This window comes from Protopterus annectens, chromosome 5.part0 (genome assembly GCF_019279795.1).
Source record: "Protopterus annectens isolate FY-2018-M chromosome 5.part0, PAN1.0, whole genome shotgun sequence".
NCBI classification, from domain to species: Eukaryota; Metazoa; Chordata; order Ceratodontiformes; family Protopteridae; genus Protopterus; species Protopterus annectens.
Window position 1 is genome coordinate 1,079,745,945 of NC_056735.1, and position 16,168 is coordinate 1,079,762,112.

The 16,168-nt window shown below is 36.0% G+C and overlaps 1 protein-coding gene across 1 annotated transcript in view; it reads right to left on the reverse strand.

The window, feature by feature from the left end:
• The window catches only part of MFSD9 (major facilitator superfamily domain containing 9), a 500,650-nt gene that overhangs the window by 390,610 nt on the left and 93,872 nt on the right, over nucleotides 1-16,168 (reverse strand). Inside the window, exon 2 of the mRNA XM_044070949.1 lies at nucleotides 15,283-15,370. Within this exon, the coding sequence (XP_043926884.1) occupies nucleotides 15,283-15,370 (88 nt within the window). The remainder of the gene's footprint in view (nucleotides 1-15,282; nucleotides 15,371-16,168) is intronic.

Genomic DNA, 16,168 nt, shown 5'->3' on the forward strand with positions numbered 1-16,168 from the left:
TCCCACATTTTTCGGCTCTGGAAAGAAAACAATGAGATGAATAGCTTTATCTAATGTAAACTCTGAAACGACCTATGGCATAAAAAAGTATTTATTCACAAAGTTACCCAATCTTTGTTAAAAAAAAAAAAAAATAGGGATGACTCACCATTAGAGCCTGCAACTTGGATATTCTTGCTGAAGTCAAATCAACAAGTAGCACTGCTTTCCAAGATAAGAACTTCATATTAGCCTAATGAACTGGTTAAAAATACCGTAAGCTTTCCCATACAAAATTAAGATCCCAAGAAGTAACCACCTGCCTTCCTGGTGGATGAATATGTAAAACCCCTTTCAAAAACTGCTTGACTTCAGATAGGGTAGAAAGGGGGATCTAAGGGCAAATAAGAAAATATGACCAAAAGATAAATCTTAATAGAACAGTAAGAGAAGTCACGTCTAAAACTGATGAGTCACAATTTCCACTTTAGCATGAGATAAAGGGTCTCTCACCATGTTTGCTATGCAATCAACACAATTAATTAATGGGCTTGAATTTTTCACCTGTGTTAGTAATGGTTGTATCCAAATAGTTGATATTCTGCCTACTATAATTAAAAGTAAACCTTAAAAAGTCAACCAGAAAGGTGGTGATATTAAAACACTTTTGGAAGTTAGAAATTTCAAGTGGCAGATTAAACTGTATGCCAACTAGCCCCCCTGATATTAACGATTCTATTAATTTGGGTCCAGTTTTAAAAATGAGGTCAAATAATTTTAAATAAATCTTTGATCTGATGTTGTTGATCTTCGTTCATTCCTTACTGGTTTCTCATCCCCTTTGGTTGACACGAACTTGATATTTAGCCAGCTCAGTTCAGAGGACGGAACCGATAACCCATCAGTACTGAATAAATGAAGATCAACAACACAGATGGAACATTATGGCAAGACATAACTTATTTTTTAAGTTGCATTTTATACTTTGTTCAATGTTTTAATGCCTAAAATGGCCCTTTAAAAGTTTGTATTGATGTGAACTTGTTTAAATTACTTGCATGAACCTATTGGCTAATTTTAATTAATTGTGTTGATTGTTATAGGTATAAATGGTGCCTTCTGTGGAAGGTTGGGCGCCGGGCTGGCAACTTGACACTGTAAAACTCCACTGCCAATCATGAGCGGACAGGTGATCCGCTGTGGCGACCCCTAACCGGGAAAAGCCAAAACAAGAAGAAGAAGATTAACATGTTCCTTAAAAGTGGGCCATGTTTAACCATTATACCCCATACATGCACTAAAAGACTCCTAATTTTAGTAAACAGGACTCTGGGAATGAGTTAAGGGAACAGACCCAACACAGGATGTCCCCACAAAAAAGATCTGGTACCTTCCCATGTGATTTCAAACCCCAAGGACTTAGGAAATCTGGCCACCATAAAAGCAAGATTATCTGTTTACTTTGCTGTGTTCCAGTTCTAAAAGTTATTTAAAAACCTTTGTATTATCCTAATAAATGTGGATCAAGGAAACCTTTTAACAGGTGGTCACTGGGCATTTACTTAGAATCTACTGCCGTTTTTATTAGCTATTTTTTGGACTTCATACTTTTAACCCTTACATCTTACACGGGATTAAGTTTATTCCATTCACTGCCTATCCTGATTTGTTTTTTTCAGTTAGTACAGGGTTTGGATAAGCAGCACTGGGGTTTGCTCCACTACAGATGATGTGTGAAATGTCTGATTCTGTTTCCAATGAAAGAAAGAAATGGAAAGAGAGATTCTGGGGGAGATTTAAAGGCTTGCCAAAGTGGAAAGGGAGGAGTCACCAACTGCAGTCATTTAGACTAGTTGGACTTATTGGCTTCTGGAAGGCTTCCCCTATCTTTATGGAATCCCCTTAGCATTGTTTTATAAAAAACATTCTAAGGTAGGTGTGTAACCATTTCAAACCTGGATAAGCAAGTCTAAAAAAATCTGCGACACCATCAATTCATTTTCCCCCTCCCATCACACTTTTTAAGGACCTCAAAAGCAGATTGTCACAACACAACTCCATAGCCAAAGGACAATTCAAAATTTCAGCTTTAACATCCTTAGGTAAATTTTGAGAGTTTACACGTGCATGCCTGCTCATAACAGTTCCAAATAGATGCTCTGGAAGAGGCATCATCTGAATTATAACCACACTTCAAAGAATATTTAGTCACTTAAGACATAAAAGCAATAAGTGTATTCAAAGAAGATTTTTCCTCAGAATATGGAAAAGTAACTATAATGTTATTCATGTTCCCAAATGATGCAAGCAAAAACTTTTAACATGTGAACTTGACAATTAAGAATTGTAAAAATAAGTGTAGGAAAAGTATATACATTCCCCAAATCTATAAAATGCTTTCCCATCCTTGGGCAGGGATTAGCATTTACCAAATGTTTATCTGCAACAGCATTTGTTAAGGAAATCATTGTAGGATCAGATCTGGAATTAGAAAATGAAAAAAATGTCAGAAACAGGAAACTTATATAATCTATATGCCATCTTAAGGGCTGCAGACTGTCTGTTAGGTCCTGTTACAGGCTATCATAAAAAACATCCTCCAAGCTAGAAATGCAGGAAGAACAGAAGTGGGTTAAGGAAATTCCACTTCTAATAACTCATATTAGTCTTTTCAAAGACACCAAAATGTGATTCCTGCTGAAATAACTGGTTCATCCATGAGAAGGTTTCAGAAAAATTAAATGCTTCCAAGGTACCATCAGAAAAAACACTTTCCTCAGAATTAGAATCAGTAACGTGAAGAGAAAATAACAGATGTCCCCACAAAATCATCTCCCTGTACATTATGAAATGCAGTAGAATGGCAGGAGGAACAGCACGAAGTGAATCCACTGGAGTCAGGAAATAGCGTATAAAAATATTTAATTTCCGCTTTCATCAAACGACTTCATCAGAATACATTTAGTGAAAAAAACCTTACCTTAAATACACATTGCTTAACAATTAATTAACCTAATTAACAACTAATTAAATAAAAAACAAATAAAAATACGAAATTCAGAAGTTAAAAAAAGCAGATAAATCAATCCCTTTAGAAATAGCTAATTTACGATATTTAAAAAAACATTTCAAATTAATGGTTTCATTTAACCCTGGCAAAATGTCAGATTTTAATCTAATCTGCCAAAGTGTCTCTCTTTGTTCTAGGTAATTTTTAAAATCACCAGCCCTCTTATCTGATTTACAAACTTCTAGAACAGAAAATAAAAATTTTTTAAAATGTCAAAATTACAACGAGATGTTGTTTCATATAACAATAAGACTGCCTACAACAATTTTGCTTTAAACCATCGTAATAATAACAACCAAAGGCAAGACACTAACTTTGCGAATAGGCGCACATACAGCGCTGCTGTTTCCACGTTTAATGCTGGCATTTCTGACAATGTTGTTAAAACCTACAGTGGAGTTAATAAGGATGCTAACTCTGCTGTTTCGCTCATTGTGCCTTCCCCACCAGTTGATCATGGTTTGTTTGATAACCACAAAGACAGTGGTACTACCAATAAAGAACAGCAGGAATTTGCTGTCAACAGCTCTATACATAAACTTGATAAAGATAAAGACAGAGTTTGTAAAAGTAAATTAAGTACCACTTCCATTGGTTCATCTGCAAATCGGAAAAATCAGTCAGTTAATAACATCAAGAGTTCTGTATTAACCAGAAGTCGGACTTTTTTGGGGTCCAACTCGTCGGGGGACGAAGCTTAACTGAACAAATGGACAGTTTTAGCATTATCAATCTAACAAAGCATGTTTTCTCAGATACTGAGATTACAGTTTTAAAATATGGGTTGAATTTCATTCCCAACAGTAGAGCCAATTATGGTAAAACCATTGTTGACATCAAAAAATATACAAGGAAGCTGAATTTGTCATATTTGATGTATGATTTGCCAGACATTAGTAATGTTTTAAGTAAGCCTTCCAGCTATACACCTAGACTGCATCATACAATTAAAGTCTTTGAAGACTTATGTATTGAAGAGGTTGACAAATTGCTAAAGTCTAAAAATTATGTTCATGACAATTTAAATAATGAGGAAAGGAAAGCTTTAAATAACTTAAAAAGTTTAAGCGAACAATTTAGATTTATGAAAAGTGACAAAGGTTCAAATATAGTTATTATGGATCAAGAAGCCTATAACTTTAAGATGTTAAAAATACTAAATAATACTCTTGAATATGAACAGGTTGCTTTTTATGATATTCTAAAATGTTTTCGGCTGATGCATTCTCATTAATATGACGCACTAATGTCAGGGGAAATCAGTTTTGATCTATATGAATTTTGTGTTGTGCAACATCCGAAAATAGGGGTCATTTTTGGGATCCCAAAAACACAGAAGGACTTTTTAAACCCCCCATTTAGACCTATAGTTTCTTCTCCTCATTCCATTACAGAGGGAGTTTCTCTCGTTATAGATGCTGTCTTGGGGCCACTATTAAATAATGAACCATCTTTTGTTAGGGACTCTTGGCACTTTTTGGAGAAACTGAGAAATTTCTCAGAGATGGGGATTTTCGATCCAGATAAACATGTCCTGTTCACTATGGATGTTATTTCCTTATATACCTGCATTCCGCATGAAGAAGGTGTGGAAGCTATACGTAGTTTTCTGGTTAAAAAGAAATATTTCAATAACGCTGTCATATCTATGATTTGCAGGCTGCTAGAGATTATCTTAGAAAATAATTTTTTTCTGTTCAACAACAGGTACTACAAACAAAAACGAGGTGTCGCCATGGGTTCTCCGGCGGCACCTGCATATGCAAATTTAGTCATGGCATGGTGGGAGCTTGAATTAATTCCCATTTTGATGAACAAATTCAACATCAGCTTTTTTTGTAGATACATTGATGATTTAATTTTCATTATTGACGGAAGTCTTGATACAGTGGAAGCCTTTATTTTGGAAGTTAATTCTTCACCAGGTTATCTGAAATTTACTAAAGGTGATGCAGGTTTGGCGGTTAATTTTCTCGACATTAATTTATGGTGGGACAGTATAGATCATAGATTCCACAGTAAAATTTACAGGAAAGAAACTTTTACTAATGGATACTTGCACTATTCAAGTGGACACCCAAAACATGTTATCAAAAATATCCCAAGAGGACAATATATTAGGGCTAGTCGGATGACCACAAGAGAACATGATTTAATACAGGAATTCCAATTTATTGCCTCCATGTTTATGGAAAGAGGTTATGATATAAATTTATTAATTGATAGTGGTAATGAGGTGTTTGATAAATGTTTAACTCATTTTCCTGCTATTTTGAACCAACATATGAGTATTAAAAATGTTCACAATGAATGTTTACATAATAAAAGTAATTTTGATGTTATTTGTTCACTTGAAATGAACAGTGACTCCAATCACATCAGGGCTGTACTTGAAAGGAACTGGAGGGTTCTTCAAGGAAATTCTGACATTGTTAGGGCTGTGGGAACTAAATCTAGTTTTGTGTTTCATAAAAACAATAATCTCAAAAAAATATTAGAATGTCATTCTCAAGATGATGAATCCACAGTGAGAAGAAAGAAAGGCATGTTTTGTTGCCATCAATGTAAAATATGTAGATATATTTCTGAAGGGCCTTATATTTCTATAATTACTTCAAACAAAATCTTAGAAGTTCCTGATTTTGTAAATTGCAACAGCTGTGGAGTTGTATACATTAGTATGTGCAGTGTATGTCCTGCATTTTATGTAGGAATGACCACTAGAAGTTTGGGTACACGCATAAAAGAACATCTTTACGGAATTAAAAGTAAAGATCAGAACAATGCCTTATATAAACATTCTGTGGTCCGTCCTTTTTTTAAAAAAAATATATTTTCTGTTCTAGAAGTTTGTAAATCAGATAAAAGGGCTGGTGATTTTAAAAATTACCTAGAACGAAGAGAGACACTTTGGCAGATTAGATTAAAATCTGACATTTTGCCAGGGTTAAATGAAACCATTAATTTGAAATGTTTTTTAAAATATCGTAAATTAGCTATTTCTAAAGGGATTGATTTATCTGCTTTTTTTAACTTCTGAATTTCGTATTTTTATTTGTTTTTTTATTTAATTAGTTGTTAATTAGGTTAATTGATTGTTAAGCAATGTGTATTTAAGGTAAGGTTTTTTCACTAAATGTATTCTGATGAAGTCGTTTGATGAAAGCGGAAATTAAATATTTTTATACGCTATTTCCTGACTACAGTGGATTCACTTTGTGCTGTTCCTCCTGCCATTCTACTGCATTTCCTTGTGTTTCAGTGGCTTTTTGTATTTATTTCCCTGTACATTATACTGGGAATCTTCAGAAAACAAACAATTCCTTTTTCTTTTATCAATAAAACCAGAATGAGAGGGATCAAAAGCCTGAGCTAAACTCAATAAATCATTCCTGTCTAAATTATCTGAGACGGGGAAAGGCAAATATTTAACTTTTTGCTTCTGCTTAATAGGAATTCCACAGAAGCAGACCAACTCCTGTCAGACACATCACTAAAGGGAGCAGGTATGCCGGTCCAGCTAGATACAGAAACATTCCCTACCCCTTCCTCTGATACCAACAACAGTGGTGCTCCCATACCCTGTGAGGAAACTCCAACAGCCACAGAGGATGCATCTAATCCTGGTTCACACTGGCTGAAAGGAAAATACCTCAGGAAACCAAGGAAGTGGTCTAAGGAGCCAGAAATTACCACAGCAGTCACCTGTATGTGGCTGAGTCAAAGTGGTAGCATGCAGAAAGGGCAAAGAATGTGTGGAAATCTTCTTTTTGTGGCAGGAGGAAGGAAAAACACAGAAACTGGTTATTCCATAACCAATAATTAATGTTGAAGTCCAGGTATCACTGACAGCAGCAGTTAGTAAAAGAGACGAGTATCAAAAAGTAGTGGTTTCCACAAAAAAAAATAATAATTGAAAAGTACAACATACGCTTATGTCACCCCTAAATAGTTTCATAAATGTTTTACCACAAAAAACAAAATTAACCTACACTTTTTAAAAAGTTTTTACATAAAAGTAAAACCACAACCACAGACTTTGAATGACTGAAATGTCAGGTGACAGTTCATTAAACATAAAATTCCTAGCAATAAATAATATATTTCATAGAAACAAAAATGTTTCTTTCATAACATGTGTAAGTTTTGTTTTCTCCCAAAGGTAACTAAACTGTAGTGGACCTTTGGTCCCTGAAAGCCTACATGAGAAGCAATATTCAGTGGCAGGCAAGCTCTGAAGGGCTTGGTGCTCACAATGTTGATTTCATGCAGCATTGCTCCAGCAGTCAATGGTCTGGGCACATGGAAGAGACCCTGAAGCTTTAGAAGCTGACTGGCTGTTATACCTCACACAGGATAAAACCCATATAGCCAAGGCTAGTGCAATAGTGATGAAATGATGAGCATCAACTAATATGTTTGCTTTAAAATGTGTACGATTTAGAATGCCTGCCAGAGGAAAACATGTTGCACTTGCAGGTCAAATTAAATGCTTGAAAGTCTCCTGGTTTGAAAAAGAACTTTTTAAGTGCATGCAGACCTTTATAGTGATGTAAAAATGTATTTAATCTCACTGAACAAGCTTATCATAAGCAGTATATATTTTGATATATTTTGTTTTAGGGTGGCCATGGTGGTGCAGTGGTTAGCGTTGCCGCCTCACAGCAAGAGGTTCTCCGGTTTGATCCACAGCTGGGGTGCCTTCTGTATGGAGTCTTCATGTCCTCCCTGTGGTCGCGTGGGTTTCCTCCAGGTGCTCTGGTTTCCTCCCACATCCCAAAGAAATGCTGTAGGTGGATTGGACACTTTAAAGTGGCCCTAGGCATGAGTGCGTGTGACTTCTGTGGAAGGTTGGCTGCTAGGCTGGCACCTTGACACCGTAAAACTCCACTGCCAATCATGAGTGGACAGGTGATCCACTGTGGCAACACCTAACTGGGAAAAAGTCGAAAGAAGAAGAATTTTGATATATTTTGTTTTAATGTTTGAAGTTTAACTGTTGCTGCAAATGCATTGGCTGTCCTCCTACATCTTATGCATAGGTTTAGTCATGATCCTGAGTATGCAATTTATGGCCAACAAAACACTGTTGTCATTATATTCTATCCAAGAAGAACAGTTTGCACAACAGCCAATGTTTAAATAAGATTGCAAGTTCCAAGTCTCATTCAAGCTTTGAAAGATGTCCTAAATGTTGCAGACCCTTATTTCATTCATTTTTCCAGTGACTTGCATTATTCTTGTTAAAACTGCAGACCGATCTAGTTATTAGAATCCTTCTTCTTGCACAGGAACAGGACATGATCAGCCATTCAAAGTCCTATCATGTGAAGTAAACACTACAGATTAGTTGATCAGGGCAACCAATTTCAGTGCTCACCTGAGATGTGAATGGAACTTCCATTCCCAATCTTCAAGGATGTTCTTTTATTCTCTTGTGCCTGCATTTTGCTGGAAGGACACAAGATACATTGATGGACAGTATGAAAAGTACACACTGCCCATCGCTTTTTGGTAGCTGCAAGATGAAATGCATTATTATGGCATTATTTGTTTCACTTTCTTCTATTTGCATATCTAAACTGATCAACAAAAAAGGAGCATACTTGTTCACTTTTTATGATGACTGGGGTTTGAAGTGGCTGAATGACAGAAACAAGGTAAATAAACTGCTGTACAATTATTTATTTTGCCTTTTTTGTGATTGCATACCAGAGGTGACTGAAAAAGTGGGGGCAAGCAAAGACCAATTAAATGATCCCAATTAAATGAACAGTGATATGACTTGCTGGGGTCTAAGGAAGTCCACTCACTTTTATCACAAGATAACATTACAAGGGTACAAAGATAGTGGGTATAATTATGGAGATGGGAAGGCATGCTTTGTGTGAAAGCACAAGGTTATATGATCACTGTTGAATGACGATCGATATAACTTGCTGAGAAGACAGCGTGTCTGTAAGTAGTAAGCTGAAATACATCATTGCGGCCACCATGACTTACACTTTCTTCACAACCAGACATAAAACGTTGAAAGGCAATTAAATGACCACTGTTAAATGACCACTGATATGGCTCCCCATAGGAAGCAGTGTATGGTCTGATAGCAACAACCTAACTACATTACTGTGACCATTACATTTAAGTGACTTTTTTTCAAAGTCAAAACATGGTATACCTTCTCAGAAGGGGCACATTTTACTAGCCAGTATGGGTGTGAAAGGAAATAAAGCTAGCATCATATTTTAAAAAGAAGACCCAATCCATGCTTTGGCTTTCAAGTTCCTAATGTATGATTACTCTTTCACAGCCTACCTAATGCAATCATTTTTTTAATTCAGCCCACAATAAAAATTTACATTTTTAGTTCGTCTCACAAACGCAAAATACATAGTCATACATATATGTTTTCTTGTACGATGGCTAATGAACACGTTGATTACTTACGCTATTTGAAATGTAATGAATGACTACAGTTACGTCTAAACTCTACAGGAAACCTAGAGGCACTGTTGATAGTTGCCATCTCCCCCATTTATTTTCATCTCCTACATATGTGGAAATAAGGACAAGAAGATCATGTACAAGTAGATATGACTTTTTGGGTTAAATCTTACAGTCATACTGATATGCTTATTAGTAGGGGTTATTCTAGTGAAAAACTAATGTAGATACATTTTCTGGACTCTTCTTGTCTCTAACAAGCAGCTCAATTGTCTAACAGGTCTACAAATTAAAGACACAAACAATTAGTAAAGAATGCAGAGGATTATGATCAAGTTGCCAATTGTAACTTGCTTATTGGATATTTGAGACATGGTTGCAAAGAAATTCACCTTGAGAATGAGGCTCAAGAGGTAAATCTTAGCATCCATATTGAGAATACATAATTTTAAGTTACAATCAGAGATATGATGAAACTTCTTTGCACTGCACTGAGAGTTATCTGCTCTGTGTACTACTGGCTACAGAAAAATTAAAAGTTGGAAGAGCTGATCCAGCTTTGAAAGCAAGTAATGCAGTTGGGAGCTGCTTTATGTCTTAATATACTTCCTGTGTAAGGGAAGCAACTGATTCCCAAACATATTTTTAGTGAATGTAATGTAAGCAGCAGGCAGAAATGGAGTTAAAATTAAACAGTTTCATGTTCTGCTGCTGTTGTTTACATTGAAATATCAGTTAAATAACACTGTGGTTCAGTGCTACTATAGCACCAGACAGGATCTTAACAGCATACAGGCTGCTTAAAAACTGTCAAGCACACTTCTAAACATTGTTAAGGTCAGGTCTCATTTAACCAATATCAGAATATAATAACAGAACTCCATGTACTACATATATATTTTGCTGCACAATACAATGTATGTTATTCTATACTTTAAATGATTCATCATTATTGAAATCATTTGCAAATGATCATGTGTTAAAACAAAATGTTAGTGAGTGATCGGTTATACATATTGTATAAGAAAAGGAAGAGTTTAGCTGATTTTATATTGCACAGCGATAATGCTACCTCTCCAGCTGATCGCATTTATGTGTAGAATTCTGATTTTGGTAGTAAAAGATTGAGGGACATTTTTGCTGCAATAAAATGTTTCCCATTTACAAATGGTATCACATCTGATACAAATGATGCATATACTTTTGATATTGCCTCTGTTGTTTTTGTTCTAAGATGCCTTGCAAATTGTTTATAGAGAAGAAACTAAAATAAGATATAAAGACAGTTTATTTAGCATCTGAGATACATTAGGCAGGCTGAAAAAGGAAATGCTGCAGCTGAACATTTTTGGGCCATCATAATAACTATAACTGGTTACTTGAGTCTTCTATTTTGCATCACATAACACCATAGGAACTATTTTTCTTCAAATAACACCATAGGAAGTTAAGCTACATAGCAAAAATTGCTATATACAGAAATTATCTACATTCTGAACTATAGGACTTGAAACTCCAACAGGGAACTATGATGGAAATGTTTGATTTGTTAACTGCTTTATTTCAATTAATTGTTGTTGCATTTATTCATGTTTTGTACTGAATTGCTTATTTCCTCTGAAGGCTCAGCCAAGGCATCAGGGTTTTTTTCAGTAAAGAAACTGATTTTAGCTGTTGCTTTTTTATGATCTTAACTTTAGTTTTGCCACAATTTCATCTAGGAGGATATATAAAGGTTCATAATTTTCACTGTAGCTGAAAATACTACTGAGTAAAGACATACTAAAAATTGAGCTAATATTTATTTGCAAGGATGCTAATGATAACTTAGGATTCAATGGGCACTGTCCAACTGACCTAGGGGACATCACAGTCCTAACATACCTCTCAACTGTACAGATTTTTGCAGAATGTCCAGATTTTTGCCTCATATTTTTGGTCCATTTTTCACAAAACTATGGTTTTCTGGCAAATTAGTGGCAAATCATTAAATGTTGAAGTTAGAAAATAATGACAGACATCTGAGTTTCAGACTTAATATACTTCAGAAAATTCATGCTAATACAAAACCTGTTATTCTACTGACTTTTTAAGTTTGTAAGAGCAACATTTTAAATTGTTCCTATTTTTGGGCCTTTGCCCCACTTTTATTTATGGCTTTGTCCACAGTCCTTGCTCTAAGAGGTTGCGAGGTATGCCTCGGAACTATCTAAATGCTCTTTAACAGCTTTGTGATTGGCCTCCATCTTTATACAAAGTTGGAGGCTGTAAGCTTCCTAGACTAAACGAGGATCACTGCAGTTGTTTTGCCCATCATGTAAGTTTTAATAATTACTAATCACTGCCTTACCTTCAATGAGGAAAAAATAGTGATCATGTTTATAAAAAGCAACACATTAGTTATGTGCCTTTATTGTAATGTATTTAAACTAATGTATTTTGCAACCATTTCATATAACTAAATATATAACTAGCATAATTTCTCTGATGGGTATTCCAAAAATCCTATTTTCCTCTGCTTATGTCCTCATTTCCGTTCTTTTTGGCATAAAGATATGCTTTTTTGTAAAAACCAAATTCCCCAACTTTAAAACCCTTCTCAGATAAACTGTCAACCTTTGATCTTCTACTAATCTGTTTGTTTTCCAAAGGCAAAAGCTCTCTAGCCCATTCATTCCCCTTAGATCAAGAGTCAGAAGCTAGTATTAGTGCTGTCACCTGCAGCTGGGAATAAGACTTTTTAATTAAACCTTACTAAAATCTGCCAGAGCTATGACTTATATGTTCTTGAGTTTGTGGATGCATGCCTGTTTCCACATGTGCTATCCCTGATTAGCAGTGCTACATGCTACTGCAAGCATGACTCACGGTCCTAGACTACCAAACCACTGCATACATCCACCCCTATGTTGAGTAAGTCACTATTACTGCTGCATGCCTTCCTCAACCACCCCATGCAGCTACTCAATTACCAGAGCTGCTACTCAAACTCCAGTCATCTGGGGCAAAATCAGGGCTTTAACCTTCTAAGCTATGGCGCTGATAAGTTTTAACAAATAGCAGTACAATGAGCTACCTTCTCTACTATTAGCATGTTTTACGTGTTTACCACTATTCAGGGAAGCAATGCCTCTTGGTGACAGTTTTCAAACAACTGTCTCTGGGACCCAACTTGCCACTCCTGTCCTCTCCTATTGCCTCTCCTTTTTCAGTCTGATAGTAGGAGGGACATTCTCTATCTCTCTCTCTCTCTCTCTCTATCCTCCAAAGTTTGAATACGGCGCAGAAACAGTAATCTTTTCTTAACAGAAAATAATAATTAGCAAATTAATATAATCTAGTCTTAGAGAATGCATATTGGTTTTGGAGAATTTAAGTGCTAAAAATCTCAAAATGACTGGCAATAAACTTGGAATTAAACTCAAGATGGCAACTGCTATTATTTATTTTGGGGGGGGGTCACTTTGCTCCCACTGCCTGTCAATTACTATACTCCTCCCAGCCAACTGTCCCATTCATTCCCCATCACACGGGGTAAAGTTCTACTGGGAGGGGTCATTAATCAGACAGCCATTGTGGTGGTTCATGATTTTTGTTTTATGTGTTCCCAATGACCCACATGTACTTGCTGTTAGTGATGGGAGGAGGGGACACAGGAAGTGCAATGTTCTGGTTGTGAATGACGTTCTGTCATTTTTGCAAGGGGAGTTTTCTTTATGCAGCCCTGAAAAGGTAGGTGGTTTACTTGGTGTCCAACAAAGAAATCATATCTATCTAGTGAGGACCAAGTGCACAGACCCTCTCTGCCTCCCTGGAAGAGGTAAAAGTGCCACATTCTTTTAGTCTACCCTCTCTGCCTGGCTTCTCCAGTGCCAGGGCTGTTGACTGACCCCCATCAAATGGGTTGTATGCAGGACTCTATCCAGGACTCCATCCTTCTGCACCACAGAGCCAGGCTCCAAGACAGCAATTACTAATGTGTAGGTGGCATGTAATATGTTGGTCTCATGCATTCACAATGTTACAGATTACAGCTGGCCATGGAAAAAAGGATACAGGGGATAGCATTCTTGTGGTTTGGGGTGCTGGATGGGACACATTGTGCATGTAGGGGAAAGTAAGCTGATCTGGTTCTTCTCCTTGTCTCTAATCTCAAGTCACAAATGTTCTCTCTAGTGTAGCTCTGGAAGCTTGTGCTCTACAGTTGCATTCTGAGTCTTTTAACAAAATCAAGTTATTCGCACAGAGATCAAAAAAGTACATGTCTCTGGAACTGTAAATGTTATTAAAGAAGTATAAATGGTAAAGTGGTCATCCCAATCTAGTCTTTACAGTACTGGTACTTATTAGGTTTTACATTTTAAACTGATTTCCAGAAAACCCAATTATCTTTTGCAGTATTTTGAAAACACCTTGCAATACCTCAGTAACAACTCAAGCTACATACATTCAGCTGTGAGCTTTCATAAAAGGCTAAGCAGTTCTGTCTGGATTGTTTGATTGGTGAAATATTTAGAAAAACATGGAAATTATGACAATATAAATGAATATTAATATATTTTTAGTTGCACTAGATAGAAGTCAAGTATCACTGCATTTGCTTTGCAGATCATATATGTTTTAAGATTAAATCTTTCAATAGCTTGTATGTAGCAGGTTTTACAACTATTGATGTACATATTAGATGCCTAGTGGCATGACTAGGATGATCCTAGAGAAATACCTGTTGGTGTCAACAGCCTTTAATGTCATTCACTCATCCACTCCTTTCCCTTTACACAGTTGTCCTATAAAGCAGAGTCTACACTTCAGTGCAGGGTCCAGATATGGCAGGGTCCAGATATGGTCATACCAAAGACTGACAAAGAAAGACAAGAGTGATTTCGCTTACATGCTAAATGTAATGAAGTACATCACAAATGCTCTCCAACTGTTAAAGCTTAGAATCACAGCCTGTGTAAGGAACGGACCTTGCAGAAGGGATCCCCATACCACTCCCTCTGGATACACACCTCCTCCATTAAAGTTTCCAGCTTGTGGAAGAACTGCTCCTGCAGAACAGATCATCATCCCACTATAAACTCAACTCCCCTCAAGATAAGCAATAATCACTCTGGGTCTTCCAGTATGTGAAATGCTACACTGCAATTTGCATTAAATGTATATCAGGTTACATGTCTTTTACAGTTGTTACTGTAAAATCATCTACTATTACACAATATTGCATTATGTTCCTTATCTTACACAATCAACTATTATCTTTTGAAGATGCATCACACAATGTTCTACAATGCCTATGTATCTGATATGCACTTCTGTTGAACTATAAATTGCATATTTTTAATATGTATCTGTTTAGCTCTATATTGTACAGTGATTTTTACTTTTTTGCAGCATTCCATCCACGGCCTTCATTCAGAAAGGGAGTTCTGATCTAATCAGATTTTTTTTTTTGCATTTGTTTACCAGGAAAAAAAAAACAAAAAAAAACTTGCCACTCAATCACACCTTCTTTCAGACATCTTTGAGATTTTCTGAGGCTAAAATCCAACATGTAAGAGCAGATGCAAGAGAGCACACCTTCTATGTGTACTTATGTATTCTTTTTGCTTTAAGATGCTTCTGTTGCTGAGAAATTTTGCCTTCAGATTCACAATGAAGTGAAGCATTCTGCATGTATCTAGAACTCACATTACATATGAAAACATGCAAGTCTAACAACTCTTATTTACATTCTCATAATATCTAGCATTGTGTACAAAAATAAAGTAGAAAAGATATACACTCACCAACTACTCCAGCCATTGTTGGGCTAGCTCCTAGACTCCTAATATGACGACTTAGTAAAGGAATCACCATGCTAACACCAAAGAGATCCTAAAACACGGAAGGTATACATTACTTAATATGGAGCATCAAACATCCAGTACAAATGAGCCCCCTACTATATCAATTTTGCACAATTACTTATTACAGCCACAATATGAAGAAGCCTAACCATTGTTATTTCAAAATATATTACTGATGCACAATCCAGTAACTGCTGTATTGGTTAAGAATCTCCCAGAAGAAAATATCTTCCTATAACTGTGGTCATACCTGGCTTCTTGAAACATCACTGAATTCAACTGCCACAATGCCACTACTTGTAATCCAATATTACAACACAGCTGTAGCTTTTTCTGCTGTAGCACTTATTAATGATTTTGCACACTATGCATCCCATGTTGTTCATATACATTGAATAAACACATTGTGCATTTACTGTAGGATGCATTTTAAAACACAATCATGTGCTAGTCATCTTGTATGGAAAACTTTTTGTATAAAAGGCAAAATTCAAAAATACAGAAAGCTGTGGTATTTTATTGTTAGCTAGGCAACACTGAAGTAGGACAGCAGCAATGGAATGGTGGGAAACGTGGATCTGAGCAACAGAAATCAAACAGTGATATCTAGGCCAAAATAACCATCACATTTCAGTCACGTGGTAGAAACAAAAGTTACATACTTACCAAAATTCAAATAAAACAAAACAGCTGGTAGGAAAACCAAGATAACTTTTAATAAAACTGTTTAAAACCATAAAATAAAATAACCAAGTATCCAGTAAGCACTTTTGTCACTTGCTTGAGACGTCTCAGACTGAATACAATCAACACTACAAACTCTGAA